The 17,742-nt window shown below is 42.0% G+C and overlaps 1 protein-coding gene and 1 long non-coding RNA gene across 3 annotated transcripts; both read left to right on the top strand.

Annotated features, from left to right (window-relative positions):
- Positions 1-5,529: 5,529 nt before the first annotated feature.
- LOC118359706 (uncharacterized) lies at positions 5,530-6,401 on the top strand. The gene is made up of 2 exons (XR_008083020.1): positions 5,530-5,601; positions 6,104-6,401. It is a non-coding gene; the product is annotated as an uncharacterized LOC118359706 (long non-coding RNA).
- A 403-nt stretch (positions 6,402-6,804) lies between these two features.
- LOC118359705 (E3 ubiquitin-protein ligase ARIH2-like) lies at positions 6,805-17,572 on the top strand. 2 transcript variants are annotated; one of them, XM_035738330.2, is made up of 16 exons: positions 6,805-6,968; positions 10,502-11,000; positions 11,373-11,440; positions 11,560-11,632; positions 11,860-12,001; positions 12,301-12,422; positions 12,793-12,902; positions 13,614-13,731; positions 13,836-13,886; positions 14,314-14,335; positions 14,488-14,639; positions 15,269-15,412; positions 15,643-15,711; positions 15,982-16,026; positions 16,785-16,901; positions 17,096-17,572. In XM_035738330.2, the coding sequence occupies exons 2-16, from the start codon at positions 10,737-10,739 to the stop codon at positions 17,165-17,167; spliced, it is 1,569 nt and encodes a 522-aa protein (XP_035594223.1). In that variant the 5' UTR covers positions 6,805-6,968; positions 10,502-10,736; the 3' UTR covers positions 17,168-17,572. The 2 variants fall into 2 exon arrangements, with proteins under 2 accessions (XP_035594223.1, XP_035594225.1); XM_035738332.2 differs by lacking the exon at positions 15,982-16,026.
- Positions 17,573-17,742: the final 170 nt, after the last annotated feature.

Genomic DNA, 17,742 nt, shown 5'->3' with positions numbered 1-17,742 from the left:
GCACTGCTGGCTGTAGGCCATCTCTGTTTCTCTCTCTAGAGAGTACTGATGGCACAGCGGAAGTGGATGCGGATATAACGTTTTCTGAAACCCACCCACAACAATCGCCGCACATTGAGGGCATTTGATTAATCTGGACCGGGAACTCGTATAGGCGTGTTTTGCACCGGGTATTTGGTGTTTCATTAGGATCCCCATTAATTGTTGCAAAAGCAGCAGCTACTCTTCCTGGGGTCCACACAAAACATGAAACATAATATAGAATGACATAATACAGAACATAATTTAGACCGGGTAAAAGTTGATTGCATATTCGTTTTGGAACCTGGCTGCCTCCCGGGCGTGAGCCAGGTGCAGGTTGACGTTTATTGCCATGAGTCTTGTCCTGGAGGCAGCACTGAGCGATTTCCCATTCGATAGGCCAGCTGTAAAGTAAAAATGGGTATATTGTTAGAATGAATGCATTTAAAAATATATATATTTTTGGTCGCAATTTAAGATTAGGGTTAGGCATTAGGGTTATCAGTGTGGTTAAGGTTACACGTAACGGGACATAGACCGGTGTGCTGCGGCTCGGTATAATCGAATCTGCCCACTGTATTATGAAACGCTCGGAAAAGTTGTGAAATAATCACGGTTTCTCGCACGTTTACACAATTCCACCTGTGCATGGGAAACGCAGTCATTCATGAATCTGTAATACTGTAAAAATAACACAATTAATGTTGGAACAGTGAGCCTCACAGGAGGTTGGTGACACCTCCTGTGATGACGGACTCGTTGTAATGGCTGGAGCGGAATCGTGCAATGAGTTCGCCGAACACATGGTTTCCATTTCGTTTCCATGTGTTTGATGCCATTCCAATCGTTCTATCCATTATTATGAGCCGTCCTCCCCTCAGCAGCCTCCGTTGCCATTGCCAAGCGTAAAGAATCTACAGACACACCATTGAAAACCGATGCAAAGAAGCTGAAGCAGGTTGCAAAATACATAGCTGGCGGACTAAGAGCCAAAAAGACCAAGGTATTGGTACATTTAGCCAACTAGTTACAACACTCGGCTAGCTAGCTAACACTGAGGAAATACTGATTGGAAACATCCATGGAAAAATCTGCTCTGTATCTTGCCATTTAGCTAAGTTAGGCTACATTGTGACACTGACAACATAACATATCAAATGTTTGGCTGCCAGTTACATGTAAAATGCAGACTTATAATGTTGCAGTTGCATCTCTCTGAGTCTGACCGCATGACTTCAATAACTCCTGGTTCAAATGTGTCACTGATGCGTTTTAATGGGCTAGCATCTGTCAGATACATGTTTTCACAGATTGTATGCAGGTGCATAGTTTTGCATGGTTACCATTGTGGATCAACTATCTGTCAGTAAACATGGCTGCATATAGGAACGTGTTTTTCAATTGATTTGAATTTATTTTTGGTTAATTCTGTGCAGAATTAAACTAATGTTATTTACCACACAACTTTCATATAACCATAGCCATATTCATGAACTGGCCTCCTTCCTCAAGATGCTTTTATAGGGCTTTAAACAGATTTTAGGGTAGGCAGCCATTATGTTGAGAAACTACGGTTTTGCCCACTTTATGGTGTGGCACAAAAACAAATCAGTGAACTAGTGAAAGTCTTTCTCTCACTCTCATTTTACAATGACTCATCTCTCCACCTCCTCAGAGAATGGAAACTGAGAAAGTTCAAAGAAAGGCCAAGCCCACAACTACAGTATTAGACAACCAACACCAGTAAATACTTCCACAAGGCTCCAGTGAAAGAGGATCCTACTGACATGACTCCTGAGAGTGATATCATCCCTCCTTTTACAAGAGCTAGGATATACATGTATACAGTAAAGCCTGGGGGAGAAAGAAGAGGAAGATGAGAAAGGAATGAGCACTAGTTTTGCTTGTACAGTGTTTGTTTACATCACATGTAGATTAGTGTTCTCTGTATGTAGGCCTATGATGGCTCCAGTCCTTACTCTGTGTGTGTGTGTGGCCGTGTGATATTGTCTTCTGTCTTACGCCCTTACGTCCAGTGGAGCCGGTAGAGCCCAGCCCTCAGCCTGTGGGGACAGAGATTGAGGCCCTTGACAACATCCGCAAAAAAAAAAGCAGAAAAGTTGAGAGATGGTGGAAGATAGTCTGTGTATTTGTGTGTACTCCTTTGGAAAATCAAGTGTTCCACCATAGATAATACTATCAGAGACTAGGATTATTGTTTATTTTTCCAAGATGAAAATATTAACCAATCAATCACCATGACAACTCTGGTGGTAAACCACATGACTCCAGGGAGAAGAGGAAGGCAGAGTTTGAGACCTACCTGCGACACGATGAACCGCTTCAACAAAGATGTGGTGGAGGACACACACACAAGGTGAGCACACATGCACGCCCACACACAAGGCCATGTGGAGGTCCTTACACCACATGTTATCTCACAGACTGTCATGCTGCGTTCACCTGATAACAGAATGACTGTCGTCCTTTTTTCATCCTTAAAAGGTTCTCTTCTCATCTGAACACTGTATTCTTACGATATCGATTCTTAACATCTCTCCCATAGGTCCACGTCGTGTCTTTTAGCCAATGGGATGTTCCGGAATTGATTGTGTATTGAACCTGCTGCCCAGCCACTTTACCATGTTGCCCAAGGAACACATTGACACTAACTACCCCTCTGGCCTGCTCAACTGGCAAGAAGGGCCTTCAATGTGTGTGTGTGTGACTTTAACTGTGTGGAAACCTATTTCTCTGCTTATTCCTGTACTATGTTTACCCTTAACCTGACTCATTTAATCATACCTGGCTATGTTGTTAAGTCTATGTGTTGTTCTTTGTACTTTATCCTGTTTGATGTCATCCTAATCTCCAGGTTTGGGGGAATGTTCATGCTGAACCCAGATCTTCCCTGTGAGGAGAGGCTGGGATCACAGGCCGTGCTGGAGAGGAGGCTTGGCAGCCTCACTGCTAAACACCACCAGGAAATGACACTTGAGTGACATGTATCCAAATTGAAGGCACCTTGCAGAAACTTTTGTGCATGTTCGTCTGTTGCATATTCTTTTTTTCACTGAGAATGGAGTATGTTTGTGAGGGAGGACCATATTCTTTTGAACAACTTGGGCTCTTATGGTATGACTTGTTCTCTCTAGACATAAATCAGGCCCAACTTGGTTTGATGGTACTCAACTGAAGCCTGTTTCCTTTGTCTTACCTGCATGATGCAACTTTGACCTCTGACCCCTGTGCTTGTCTGTTTCCATCAGATGTTTCTGTTGGTGCTTAGGTTGTTGCAGCTCTTGTCAACTGCTGCTCTCTCTGCAGCCCCTGTCACTGAAGCCCCCCCCATCAGCCAAGGGTACAGCCTGACTGAAGGCTTTTGGGTCGTTCTACAAAATGTGTGCATTTTGCATCCCTTTGATATTTTCAAGTAGAAATTGTGCACCAATATTTGATTTTTAAAGCCTTTTATATTACATGACGTGCCCTTTAATAGAGACCACATGGCGTATTCAATAAATCAGATTTTTTTTTACATGAATAAAGACTTGCTAAAGTGCTAAAATCCCGCATTTTGATGTGTCCCTCCGTGCACCCTCTGTGAATCTAGGAAGATTTTAACCCACTTATGGTCCTTCTGTAGCTCAGTTGGTAGAGCATGGCGCTTGTAACGCCAGGGTAGTGGGTTCGATCCCCGGGACCACCCATACGTAGAATGTATGCACACATGACTGTAAGTCGCTTTGGATAAAAGCGTCTGCTAAATGGCATATTATTATTATATTATTACTTAATCCCAACATTTCTCCAAGTTGTTGCCATCATTGTAAAGCCATAGTTATTTTGTTGCTTTGACAGTCATTTCTCGAGATTAATATTTATTTAATCTGATTAGTGATTGATTTACATCTGTCCCTCATTTTAAGGTCAACCCTGTTACGTGAACTGAACTCTCATTTTAATGTGGTGAAGCTATTCCTTTTAAAATATTTTTTAATATCTAATAGTCAAACCATAGTGTAAAAGCAGGTGAGCTGGTTCTACTCTTTTGGGGGGGGGGGGCAATTTCTGATGTTTTGTGGTGGAAAAATGAGCAGGTCGAACATAACAACCCTGTGTTACCCATAGATAGACAGGCTAGAAATGTTTTAACTATTCAATTTTTTGGGTGAAACTTACTTTCAATTTCCCCTCCCTGTTGCACACAACAATCTTCCATTCCCCCTGGTCCCAATGGGATTTATGTCTGTTTTCATGTTTAAATAGTCAACCTGTTAATTTATATGGTACTTAATAGGCACATACTATAGTCTTTTAAAATGTTTAATTTAACCTCTTGAGATGGGAACACATTTATTTATGAAGTAGAATATGTGCTCTTAATGATAAAATTAGGTGGAATCAAAAGTTACTACTCAAAAGGTATCCAATTTGTGGAACAAACCTTTTATTTATTAGTGTGCTTATGTTCATTGTGGTTGTATGTATACCCTTGTAGTTCATCGGCTCTGTGTGTGTCCTTATCTGATCCAAATATCTTCCTCATAGCAAGGCAGCCTCAGGTAGCCTGCCTGGAAAGAGTCCCTTGCAGAATAAAACTCCCAAAGAGATCCCCTCAGAGCCCAAGGTCTCCCCAGGGACCAAGAGACCTTAGGGGGGAAGGGCAAGAGACCTTAGGGGGGAAGGGCAAGAGAGGAGGGAAGAAGGCAAAAAGAAAGAGTCAGGGGAGACTGAGACAGGTTTTTCAGTGGGACAGAAACCCAGTAACTCCCAAGTGCTGCAGCATAGCCTTGAAGGTGAGTTAGAAAGAGAGCAGTGAAAGGGAGGGACCCAGTGACGGGGAGGAGTTACAGCTGACCAATGAGGAGGACAGCGAGGCATCTGAGGAGCCAAAGCCACCAGGGCCAAGAAAGGGAAAGGAGGCAAGAGTTCAGCTTCATAGAGAAGAAGTAGTGGAGGCAAGAATAAATATAAATAAATATATGCCATTTAGCAGACGCTTTTATCCAAAGCGACTTACATTCATGTGTGCATACATTCTACGTATGGGTGGTCCCGGGGATCGAACCCACTACCCTGGCGTTACAAGCGCCATGCTCTACCAACTGAACAGAAAGTGAAGAGGGGGATGAAGCCGAAGGCGAGTGGTTGAAGGTCTACCTGGAGAAGACTGGGTGCTGGTTGTGTGTGGGTGGGGCACCCACTGTTCTCCAAGCAGGCCACGTAGCCCATAATCAACGTGGTAGTTGTGGATGGAGACAGTCACATGAAGGATCTGGGCAGCAAGTACGACCCCACCTGAATGACCTCCACCAGAATGTGCCAGGGAGACAAGGAGTGGTGGGAAGTGAGGAATCTGAGAGAGACATCCAGGAGGAAACAGGTGAGAATGAGACGCACATCCACACACTTTCATTTATACAGCTTGTCATATACACTCCTCTCTGCTCTAGCTCCAGGGGACATTGCTGGACAAGTTGTTACCCACATCAATAGCAGACTTCACCCCCCTGTACGCCCTGAAGAGACTACTAGGATATGAAGCTCTTACCTCAGGGGAGAGCTCGTCTGCTCCAGGTAAGCAGCACACATAACAGGATTTTTTTCATAACTGATTTTCAATACAAAGAATTAGATGGAGGGCTGTTTAAAATGATAAAGTTGTTTCAAAGCAGAGTTAATGGAAATGATGTTCTTTTTTGGAGGTAATGTAAATGTATTATTGTGGTGTTCATAGAGATTGTGTTTGGTATCCAAAACAAATGTATATTTTTTGAGTGTGAAAAGTAAAAAAATACAAATTTTTAGCCTAGCAAAACACACACACACACACACACACACACACACACACACACACACACACACACACACACACATATTCACAATGTGTTTCAGTGCTGATCTAGAATCTGTTTAGCCTTTTAGATCATAATTAATAAGATTACATGGACAGGGAGGACCAGCTCCCAAATCAGCACTCCTACTTTAAGATGCTATGAATACGGGCCCAGAAGTAGGTCAGACAGACAGGTGTTCCGTGATTAGTGTTGCGTGATTCTCGGTTCCTGATGTTTTACAGGATATGTAGGTCATTGCAATCCCTGTGGACCAAGACCTACAAAGCAGCCTGGCACAAACTCAAACCTGTACTGCTGCAGGTGGTGGACCCTCAATGTAAACTGATTTCCTTCAACCCCCCCATTACACTCCTATTCTCTAGAGAGAGAAAAAGAAGCTGCTGGTGTGTGTATGTTTGTACAGGCACGTAAATGGGGGCGCTCAGTTGTTTGTCTCTACTCTATATTGGTATAAATAATGTTTCTGTATCAAAAATATTTTTCAAAGATTATTTTATGAAAATAAAAAATGTCACAGTATTGTTCCCATAATGAGTCAAGGACCGCCACTGAGTCATACAGCCAAGAATGCACCCTCGGTTTTACAAAGGCATTCAGAGCTTGGAATATATTTCCAGCCACTCAGAGAAAATAGTGGAAGAGTGTTGTTGACTTCTGACAGAAGTTGTTTAAACCAGACTGATCTCATATGACAGTGTGTTCTGCATGTAGGTTTATTTTTTATTTTTTACATTGCATTACTTTTGTTCATGCAGTGCAGTCTGACCAGAGACAGTTCTTAAAATGTTTTAATGGACTGCTCCTACTTGTTAGCTAAATGTATTGGCATTAAAAGACTGGGAAATTATTTAAATGTAGATTCATTTGTAAATTCACCAGAAACTAATGTCAGACAGTCTATTTATATTTGGGTCCCGTCTTGAAGAACAGAATTGGCCAATGGTTGTCATACCTGGCGACACGGAAGTGGCGTAAATTGTGAATATTCGTGTACTTCCTGTCTTCTGCTTTACTGGGGGTGCTGATCGAGAATTGGTTCTGTTTTGTAGAGCCAGGTTTGGCTTCAATTGCAAGGCAACCCGCAAGGTAAGTATAGACAGCAGTACTTGGTGGGAAGATATATGCTAACGATAAAGCGGAGTAGTTTGTTAATGAGCCCCAGATGGCTTTGTTTATATGCCAATCTCCGGCCTAGAGTGTGAGACGCGGTTGCGAAGGGGCTCCAGCTACTCGTTAGCTAGCTAACTAGCTAGCTATCAGCTGTGGATAATTCCAGGGTGGAACAATGGCACAGCTGTTTAAAAATATATATTATTATTATTTTTTTTTTACCTCGCCTAGGTCTAGCATATCGTATTTGATGGGTTATTAAACTATTGAGTTGGAAAACTGATTTTTGTGGTAACCTCCAGTGTATTACTATATTGCTATCTAACGTAATATGTAGCACCCCAAGTGCTACATATAAAATAAAACTCCTAACAATGTTTAAAATCAAATGGATACGAAACTATTTAAGAAATAAGAATTGTATTTAGAATATATTCTCTAATTAAATATTCCAACAGATTGGTGGTCAAGCTATTTTACTCAAATGCAACGGTGATGTGGGTAAGATCCATATTAAGCTTTCTAACTAAGTACTTCTAACTTGGAACCAACTTTTCCCCAAATAGATATACAGTACCAGTCAAAAATGTACACATTTTACTCATTCCAGAGTTTCTTTATTTTTATTATTTTCTACATTGTAGAATAATAGTGAAGACCATCAAACTATGAAATTACACATGTGGAATCATTTAGTAACCAAAAAAATGTTAACAAATCATTATATTTTAGGTTCTTCAAAGTAGCCACCCTTTGCCTTGACAGCTCTGCACACTCTTGGCATTCTCTCAACCAGCTTCACCTGGAATGCTTTTCCAACGGTCTTGAAAGATTTCCCCAATATGAGTACTTGTTGGCTGCTTTTCCTTCACTCTGCAGTCCAAACCATCTCAATTTGGTAGAGGTCAGGTGATCTCACGCAGCTGGGTGAGAGAATGCCAAGAGTGTGCAAAGCTGTCAAGGCAAAGGGTGGCTACTTTGAAGAATCTCAAATATAATGATTTGTTTAACATTTTTTGGGTTACTAAATGATTCCACACATGTAATTTAGATATTTAGATTTGTCTAACACTTTTTTTTGCTAACTACATGATTCCATGTGTGTTATTTTATAGTTTGGATGTCTTCACTATTATTCTACAATGTAGAAAATAGTAAAAATAAAGAAACCCCTGACTGAGTAGGTGTGTCCAAACTCTAGACTGGTACTGTACTTTCTGGAATAATAAAGACATAAAATACAAAAATAAGTGTGTTTCCAGAACCCGTTTGACAACAGCGTTGGGTTAAACAATTGTTGAATAATGATGACTATCCAGAATTCATGAATACATAATGTTACATTCACTCCTGAGGAGTATCAAATTGTTGTTCGAGCTGTCCCTAAAGGTGCTATTCTTCTTTTAGGAGAATATAACAGTACTCCAAGTGCAACTGTTGAGGATTTTGTAGCCTCAATTCAGTTAGAAAGAATTGACATTATAAACTATAAATGTAATAATATACATACATAATATGTATGTATGAAAACTCTAAGATGTTACTATTGTATGGTAGCCCCCCGCACCTCTGATTCAGAGGGGTTGGGTTAAATGCAGAAGACACATTTGTGTTGTATGCATTGAGTTGTAGAACTGACTAGGTATCCCCCTTTCCCTTATTCCCTCTGCTAGAATATACTGGAATGCAGCCCTGGGACAAGTAAACTGGGACAGTTTTGTTGTTGTCTGGCAAATATTGTATATCTAATAAGGTTAAAGAAGTATCATACAAACTCATTCATAGAATCTACCCTGTAAAGACCTTTATTATACACAGATTTAAAATAGCTATTGATAACAAATGTGTATTTTGTGGTTGTGACACAGACTCTTGACCATTTATTTTGGGACTGTTCTTATGTCAGAAGATATTGGAGTGAGTTTGAAGATTTTAAAAGAAACCACTATAAATGCAAATTTGAAAGACTGATATTATGTTTTATTTTGATCCAAATTATATGGACCCTGATTTAAACTTTAATTTTAAATATATTTTTCATGGAAGATTCTTTTGCCATAAAATGAAGTGGGTGAAGAACAAAACCCTTTTCATATTGTTTGACATAATTAAAAAATAATGTTTCAATTATATCAGTAATTGATATAATCTACACTCCCCTAGTTACATTTAGTTGAAAGTTTAGTATTTGGACCCATATTCCTAGAACGCAATGACTACATCAAGCTTGTGACTACAAACTTGTTGGATGCGTTTTAGTTTTGGTTGTTTAACATTATGTTGTGCCCAATAGAAACTAATGGTAGATCATGGAGGCATCCACATTAATGTAGAAGTGTTCAGAAACAAGTTACATTTTTATTTATGATAAAAGTGACACTACATGATTTACTATTAATTTCTATTGGGCACAACATAATCCAAAACGCAAACAAACAAACTGCAAATCCATTCAACAAGTTGGTAGAGTCACAAGCTTGATTTTTAGTCATTGCATGCTAGGGATATGGGACCAAATACTAAACTTTTGACTAAATGTAGTGAATTTGTTCAAATACCTATGACACCTTAAAAGGGGGGGGGCTATTTACATGAAAGTGCATTCATTTCTAAAGAGGAAAACATCTGTTTTGGAACATTTGATCTTAAATCCAAAATCTGTAGTATAGAGCCAAATTAAGTTTAGGGAGTGTATGTAAAGTTAAGAATGTCACCCTGCATAAGTGCCTATTTATAGCATGGAGAGAATGCGAACAAGCGTCTGGTACTGACCTGGGGCCAGGTCGATTTTGTAAGTCACAAATTACAACTCCTGGCTGCCCACTGTGGTGATCTTATGGCTTCATGTTAATGCTGCATACGTGCATCACAACCTGTAGAACAGGATCAGATATCTGAGAGAGAACTACAATCACAACAGCGCCAACTACATCGAGGTGCTTTTGAGATTGCAAGTCATTAATTAGTTGGCAAACTAATCCTGTTTTTGGTTATTATGGCTAGCTGGACTCTGTCACGCAGTTGCTCGTGTCTACTGTCCTACCAACTTGTCTGTACTGTAAAACATTGTCATGTAGCTAATCCTTTAAACTGCTTCATTAAGCTGTTACTCATGCTTTGTATCCCACACGTGTTTACATACTGTTTGTCTAATGTACAGTACAACTAAAAGAAAGTCCTAGGGGTAATGGAAGATCTGAAGAGTAAATCTGAAGCTTTGGTTGGAGAGAAGTTTTACCGGATCTCTACTCAGTGATTCACACAAGTGGCTGGGTATTAGAGCAGACTGCTCTATCTTGTGCAGAGCGAGAACTTGACTGGAGTACAAGTTACATTGATCTAAGTACAGAAGATTTAGATGAATGAACACCATGCCTGGCAAGCCATCTCTACTCCCTGACCCAGTTCTTCGAGATCATGTAACTTGATTTCCTTATAAATCTCTTTAAAGTAACACTCAACCATGATCTTTTTCCCCCTTTCATCCATCCCTCCCTCCTTTTCTACAGTTCTTTGTGTCCTCTCAGACCATCACCTCGTCGGTTCCTCATGAAAGACGGGGAGTGTAACTTCTTCTGCTTCTTCCGTTGCTGCTGAGTGGTGTCGGGCTAGTCTGTGGAACCGTGTTCTCTGGGAGCTGTAGTTCCCCCGGTGACGCTGACGGCCGGAGAGCTGTCAGTCAGTCCCAGTGAGAGAGAGAGAGAGAGAGAGAGAGAGCGAGAGAGAGGGAGGCTCTGCCGGGGAATGTCTGTGGACATGAACAGCCAGGCCTCTGACAGCAATGAGGATGACTTCGGGGTCAACTCGGAGGAGGACGAGGATGACGACGGGGGTGACGATGAGGACCAGGGGGACATAGTGGACTACTACGACGGTGTGGCCGGAGACATGGAGCAGCAGGGGGCCGACTCGTTTGACCCAGAGGAGTACCAGTTCACCTGCCTCACCTACAGTGAGATCCAGAAGGTGCTCTGCAAGGAGGTCAACAGTATCGCCGCCATCCTGAAGGTTGGTGTTGGGCTTGTCTATGGGTTAGTCGTTACCATTAACCACAGATCTAGGATCAGATTACCATTCCCTCAATTGTAACCATAACAATTAGAGGTGTGAAAATATCTGACCCTAGGTTAGGTGGGCATGCATGATTAATTCCCATCAGAACGGGTGTGCTTTAGCCCAAATTAAATGGGTAACTGAAAAATCTGACCATATCAGTGGCAGGGTCACATGATATCTAGGTATAGGAGTTCCTTGTCGTCTCGGTGATTATCAGTTTGAAGAAGTATGAAAATAGTTGAAGATGAGGGTGTGCAGCCTGCTGGGAACCGCTGTATTGATACGCTGCCTTCTCCTGATGCTCATGCTGCACTCTCTGTACAGGTTTTACCTGCTGTAGCCAAACTGGTCCTTGTGCATTTTCACTGGCAAGTGTCACAAATACTGGACAGGTAAACGCACACATGCATTGTCATACTCACTTATATTTTCATACACATGCATAGCGAATATTGTGATATACTGGTACTAATTCTATTTCTGATGCACTCGTTTTTATTTTGCCTTTCAGATACAAGTCCAACTCATCTCAGTTGCTGTCTGAGGCCCAGGTCCAGCCCAGCAGCACCTGCAGATCAGTTCCTGTAAGAACTAAGAGTGCTCTTTTGTCTTAGTGAGTGTGTCTGTAATGTATTTGGGTAAAGTTAAAGGTGGTATCTGGAAAGGCAAGGCGACTCAATGTTCCAGTTGTGTAGGTGTTCTGAACTAAACACCAACTAAAAGGTCACTGACCAGATATGGCACTTGGGCCACTATTTGAGAATCACTGGTATGTAATATTGGTATGTTTTAATGTTTTGTGGGTCTCCAGACTCCTCAGTCCCTCCAGTGTGGGGTGTGTCTGCAGCTGGTTCGGAGGGATGCCCTGCTTGCGCTGCCCTGCCAGCACTCCTTCTGCAAAACATGCTGGGAGCAGCATTGCACTGTACTCGTCAAAGATGGGATGGGAGTGGGTAAGCAGCACTGCTAGGGATGATACGACCTGTCAAAGTGATAAGTCAGGAGCTGGCTCTTCCTTTGAAGGGAGTGATGTGATAGGCTTTGAAGAGGACCCCTGGTGGGATATTTATTTACCAGTATTTGATTGCTTTTATGTGCAATCAGATTCAGATGTATTGTTACCTTTTAGATGTTTTAAAATAAAAAACATTATTCATGTGTTTCTCCAGATCATATTTTTATGAATGCTCTGTGTGTATGCATCATCTTCAAACGTTCAAATGGTGTGTGTGTGTGGTTTGTCTGTGTGCAGGGATCTCCTGTATGGCTCAGGATTGTTCCCTCCAAATGCCAGAGGACTTTGTGCTCCCGCTGCTGCCTGGTGAGGAGCTGAAGGACAAATATAGACGCTACCTCTTCAGGGACTATGTGGAGGTACAAGTCTTAGCATGTCCCTCTGGTGGTCTGTCTGGCTGCTTGTTGGTGCTTCCCACTCAGTCTGCCCTCTTTCCTATTAGTCTCCCAGTTTGCCTTTGTCTCTCACTACACCTTTTGTTCTTGGGACAGCAAACAGTGAACAACCACACTGTCCGCATACACTGCTTTAATCATTCATTTTTTTACAATCAACCTCTTAATTTCTGTCATTCAGCTATTGTGTGTATGTTTATCAAGTGCTCTCCACCTATTGAACATGTCTGTAACAATGGGAAAGGCCCAGTCAGTCAGTCTCTAGGCACTGCCGGTAAGGCCTAGTCAGTCTCTAAGCACTGCCGCTAAGGCCCAGTCTCTCGCCCTCCTTCAGAGCCACTTCCAGCTGCAGCTGTGTCCAGGGGCAGACTGTCCCATCGTCATCCAAGTGCAGGAGCCACGGGCCCGCAGAGTACAGTGCATCCGCTGCAATGAGGTCTTCTGGTGAGACACGCACAGATGCCCGCACATACAGCTCTTACGCACAGATGCCCGCACATACAGCTCTTACGCACAGATGCCCGCACATACAGCTCTTACACACAGATGCCCGCACATACAGCTCTTACTCACAGATGCCCGCGCATACAGCTCTTACACACAGATGCCCGCACATACAGCTCTTACGCACAGATGCCCGCACATACAGCTCTTACGCACAGATGCCCGCACATACAGCTCTTACGCACAGATGCCCGCACATACAGCTCTTACGCACAGATGCCCGCACATACAGCTCTTACACACAGATGCCCGCACATACAGCTCTTACACACAGATGCCCGCACATACAGCTCTTACACACAGATGCCCGCACATACAGCTCTTACACACAGATGCCCGCACATACAGCTCTTACGCACAGATGCCCGCACATACAGCTCTTACGCACAGATGCCCGCACATACAGCTCTTACGCACAGATGCCCGCACATACAGCTCTTACGCGCAGATGCCCGCACATACAGCTCTTACGCACAGATGCCCGCACATACAGCTCTTACGCACAGATGCCCGCACATACAGCTCTTACGCACTGATTAATGCACAAGGTGTCAAATAATATGCATCATGTCAGATGAACATATGCACTGATCATATCATTGACTCCCTGCAGATGCCCTTTTTAATGTTTCTCGCTACATCTGCCCTTAGTTTCAAATGCCGGATCATGTACCACGCCCCAACAGACTGCCCAACCATTCGAAGGTGGCTAACTAAATGTGCAGACGATTCAGAGACCGCCAACTACATCAGTGCACACACTAAAGATGTAAGACTGCACACACACACACACACACAATTAAAGCAATTGTGTGATTTTCCAATATTTTCCTTTGCTTTTGTACATAATGTTTAATAGTGTGTATTTTTCAGTGTCCTAAGTGCAATATCTGCATTGAGAAGAATGGAGGCTGCAATCACATGGTGAGTGAGGATGGAATCCAGCATTATCTCAAGGTTATACCAACTATGGGCACATTGACATTTGTATTAGTGTTCTATAAATCTCTGGCACTTTAAATCATTTCAAACTCTACATGTTATTTATATTGTCTCTATTTAATCAGGCTTTAAATGAATCAGACAGCTAGCTAGACAACTGCAGGACAACCTCCATCTTATGACATCAGAATTATTCAAATACAAATTTCCCAATTAGAATTCCCCTTGAGAGAGACTGCCTACTGCTTTCTTGCCGGGCTATATGCTGAATTCAGTAATGCTTTAGCTCCTGTCTTTATTCAGACCAGACACTTTGAAATACTAATGGATTCTAAAGTCATTGAATGATATTCTATGTAATGTTAGAGCTGCCAAATGACTGATGTTGCGTTTCCTCGGTCTGTTTCAGCAATGCTCCAAGTGCAAACACGGTATGTATCCAATTATACTTACAGCTTTGCACCTAAGTAGCTTTTCTACCGATCATCATTTGTCAGTTCAACTGACTCCAGCCATATGTAGCCCATTTTGACATTCATATCATATAGTTTTTTCACTAATGTCAGCATCACTGTGTGTGTAGACTTCTGCTGGATGTGTCTGGGGGACTGGAAGACCCATGGCAGTGAGTACTATGAGTGCAGTCGCTACAAGGAGAACCCAGACATCGTCAACCAGAGCCAGCAGGCACAGGCCAGAGAGGCCCTCAAGAAATATCTCTTCTACTTTGAGAGGGTGAGATGCATACACACAAACATGCTACTACCACTGACAAGAACATATGACAGTCAAACATCTGCTCACACTGAGTATTATGTGGAATTAAGTGAACCTTTCTGAAGTATCACAATGTTTAATGTAAATAGATGACAATAGATGACATTAACGACATCAAATCACTGCGTGGCCAGAGTAACTGTGTTAATCAGGTGGCCTGTGGTTTGTTTAGTACTTGGCACCATCAGCACCTGTAATGTCAACCAGAGCCATATAATTTAGAATAAAATAAGAAAATATTATATCAATACATACTGTGCACTTTCAAGGATAGTATATACATGAATGTTCCTCAGTCACACATACTTACACAGAAGTAGTCTTCACATTCTCTTGTACTTTTAGATCATGGGAACTCAATCTCCCATACATGTGAAACACTCCCATGTTAAAAACAAATCTGTGAATGTTACAAGCAATGACGACATGTCAAATTCACACTGAGATACCTCTCAGAATCACCCAAAACATGCTTATAAGTATGTGACTTTCTTGAGGGTGTGTTGTTTTATTTTATTACATTTTGTGTCTCATGTTTTCTTACTGTTTCTCCAGTCCAGACTGTGACCGTGTGTTTGTCTCTTTAGTGGGAGAACCACAATAAAAGTCTCCAGCTGGAGGCTCAGACGTACCAGCGGATCCAGGAGAAGATCCAAGAGCGGGTGATGAACAACCTGGGCACCTGGATAGACTGGCAGTACCTGCAGAACGCTGCCAAGCTGCTGGCCAAGGTACTACTGCTCCTGCCTGCCTCAGTCACACACAAAGGAAAAAACACACACATTAACACTGGAATGTATAGAGCTTTTCACACTACAAATTAGTATGTAACCGAGGCAGCACAGTTTGGTTCAGGTTGGCATTATGGTGTGAAAGGAGTATCTGTGTACTTATTTGACCTACTACACTGTGCTTAAACCAATAACAAGTCATGCTTATCTCTTATCTGTTTGTCCCACAGTGTCGCTACACACTGCAGTATACTTACCCCTACGCCTACTACATGGAGTCTGGTCCTCGTAAAAAACTGGTGAGAATCCTGTCTTGTTCTGTGTGTGTGTCAGTAGTATAAGCTAACAAAGGCTTAGTAAGCTATATTCAATATATCTAGTCAAATGCTAATTATCGATATTATAATACCATATGCCACTTAATTAACTGCGGGGGGGGGGTCTCCACTTACAATTTAGCCCCGATTTATAAGGGGGGAAAGCACGTCGTCCTGTTACATGCTACTGGTCATTTTATATTCCACTGTGTTTTGTATTTTTGTTTATTTTCCTGGTTTTTGTGTTTTCAGAATGTTCGTTGCTGTGGGAGATCGTGCTGTCACAATGCATATGATGTAGGCAATTGTAGGCCAATTTGGAAACTGTAGAATGACTACATTACCCATAATACTCATCGACTGAACATTCCAAATTACCATTGCAATTATGCTGCGTTCAGTTGCTAGTCGGAACTCAGAAATTTGACTTGGAAGCTCGTTGGAGAAACAAACTGTTTCCCACTTAAGTACCAGAACCAACCAATAGGACTCTCTATGCTAATAACTTGCATTCATTTGATTTCGGAGGTTCTGAGTTTCCGATAGGATTTGAATGCAGCATTATGCATCACAAGGCATTTATTGATCACAATAGTATTTTTATTGTGTAGGGCAGGCCAGTAACCTTTGGACATAATTGCTTTAAAAGAGGGGAGGGGAATTCCACTCATATTTTTAAAGCTTTTATTTAGAAAGATTATAAATTACAAGGGTATACAGAGGAAAATGAGGGTCAACTTTTTTCTGGTGAGGAGTCACGTGTTGAGAGTTACCACTCAGCCACAGCTCTGTATTCCTTACTTAAATTTGTAACCACATTTTCAGTATTGTACACACAGGATGACATTTAGCAGTGAGCAAAATAATAGCTTATTAGCAGCATGAATTTGTGCTTTGCAGGGGGGTTATTGCGTGAACGATTCTGTGACGGTTGCAGTCCACAAAGTTGAAGTTGAATTGATCAGATCCATAAATTAACGGGCAGGGTGCCACTAGTTGCTTATGACATATCAAACATGCTGTCTGAAATGAATGTGTTTTTCTATCCTATTCAGTTTGAGTACCAGCAGGCCCAGCTTGAGGCAGAGATTGAGAACCTGTCTTGGAAGGTGGAGCGAGCAGACACCTACGAGAGAGGGAGTGAGGGGGAGCTGAGCGCCAATGACCGAGGGGTAAGAAAGGGGGGTTTGGGAGGTTTCCAGATTGGGACTTGCATTGGCTGGGATCACAGGGGAGTTGAGGGGTATTGGCATGTCTTGGGAAATCGGAAGGACCAAAAAGATGTTGCAGCATATTAATTTATTAGACCATTGTGTGAAGAATTTAACTCCTTCATAAGTCATTCATGACCCTCTGTTTCTCTCAGGATCTGGAGAATCAGATGCACATTGCTGAGCAGAGGAGACGCACGCTGCTGAAGGATTTTCACGACACCTGAAGTTACCATCCTACTGCAAAGCACCAACAGCTCCCTCCTTCATCCCTCCCTCATTAAGTGCTCTATTTGTCTGCTACAGGGTCTCAGAATGGCACAGCCCCCCCATTTAGATCTGTCAACAACGCCACATTCTTACACACTACACCATGAAATGAGAAAGCATGCGCATGCTCGCGCACTCACACATACACACAAACACTCTTCAGAAAATAAAACAAATTCTTAATTTTCCTCTCACGTGGTCCCACCATCCTTCTACTTTTCTTTCTTCTCACATTGTTCACCTTTTTCTGGAAATGGCTGTTGATAGTTAGATTGTTTAAGAAACGGAAAATTTTAAAAATGCTGTAATTTTCCATGGTTGTACATTAATACAGAAATAGTTACTGAGTTTTTTAAAACAAATTTGTTTCTTGTGTATTAATTATCACACACCAATGCCTGTAAGAGTTTGCAAGAGAGTAGAAACACACTGGCACCCAGGCTAGGTTCACCAGCAGTGGTGTGGTTGTCTATGGGTTGACTGCAAACTTTTACTGATAACCCTTACTCTCAGAGAATCTTAACTTTAGGAC

The sequence above is a fragment of the Oncorhynchus keta genome, chromosome 27 (genome assembly GCF_023373465.1).
Source record: "Oncorhynchus keta strain PuntledgeMale-10-30-2019 chromosome 27, Oket_V2, whole genome shotgun sequence".
NCBI classification, from domain to species: Eukaryota; Metazoa; Chordata; class Actinopteri; order Salmoniformes; family Salmonidae; genus Oncorhynchus; species Oncorhynchus keta.
This window is presented reverse-complemented; position numbering and strand designations above follow the sequence as displayed.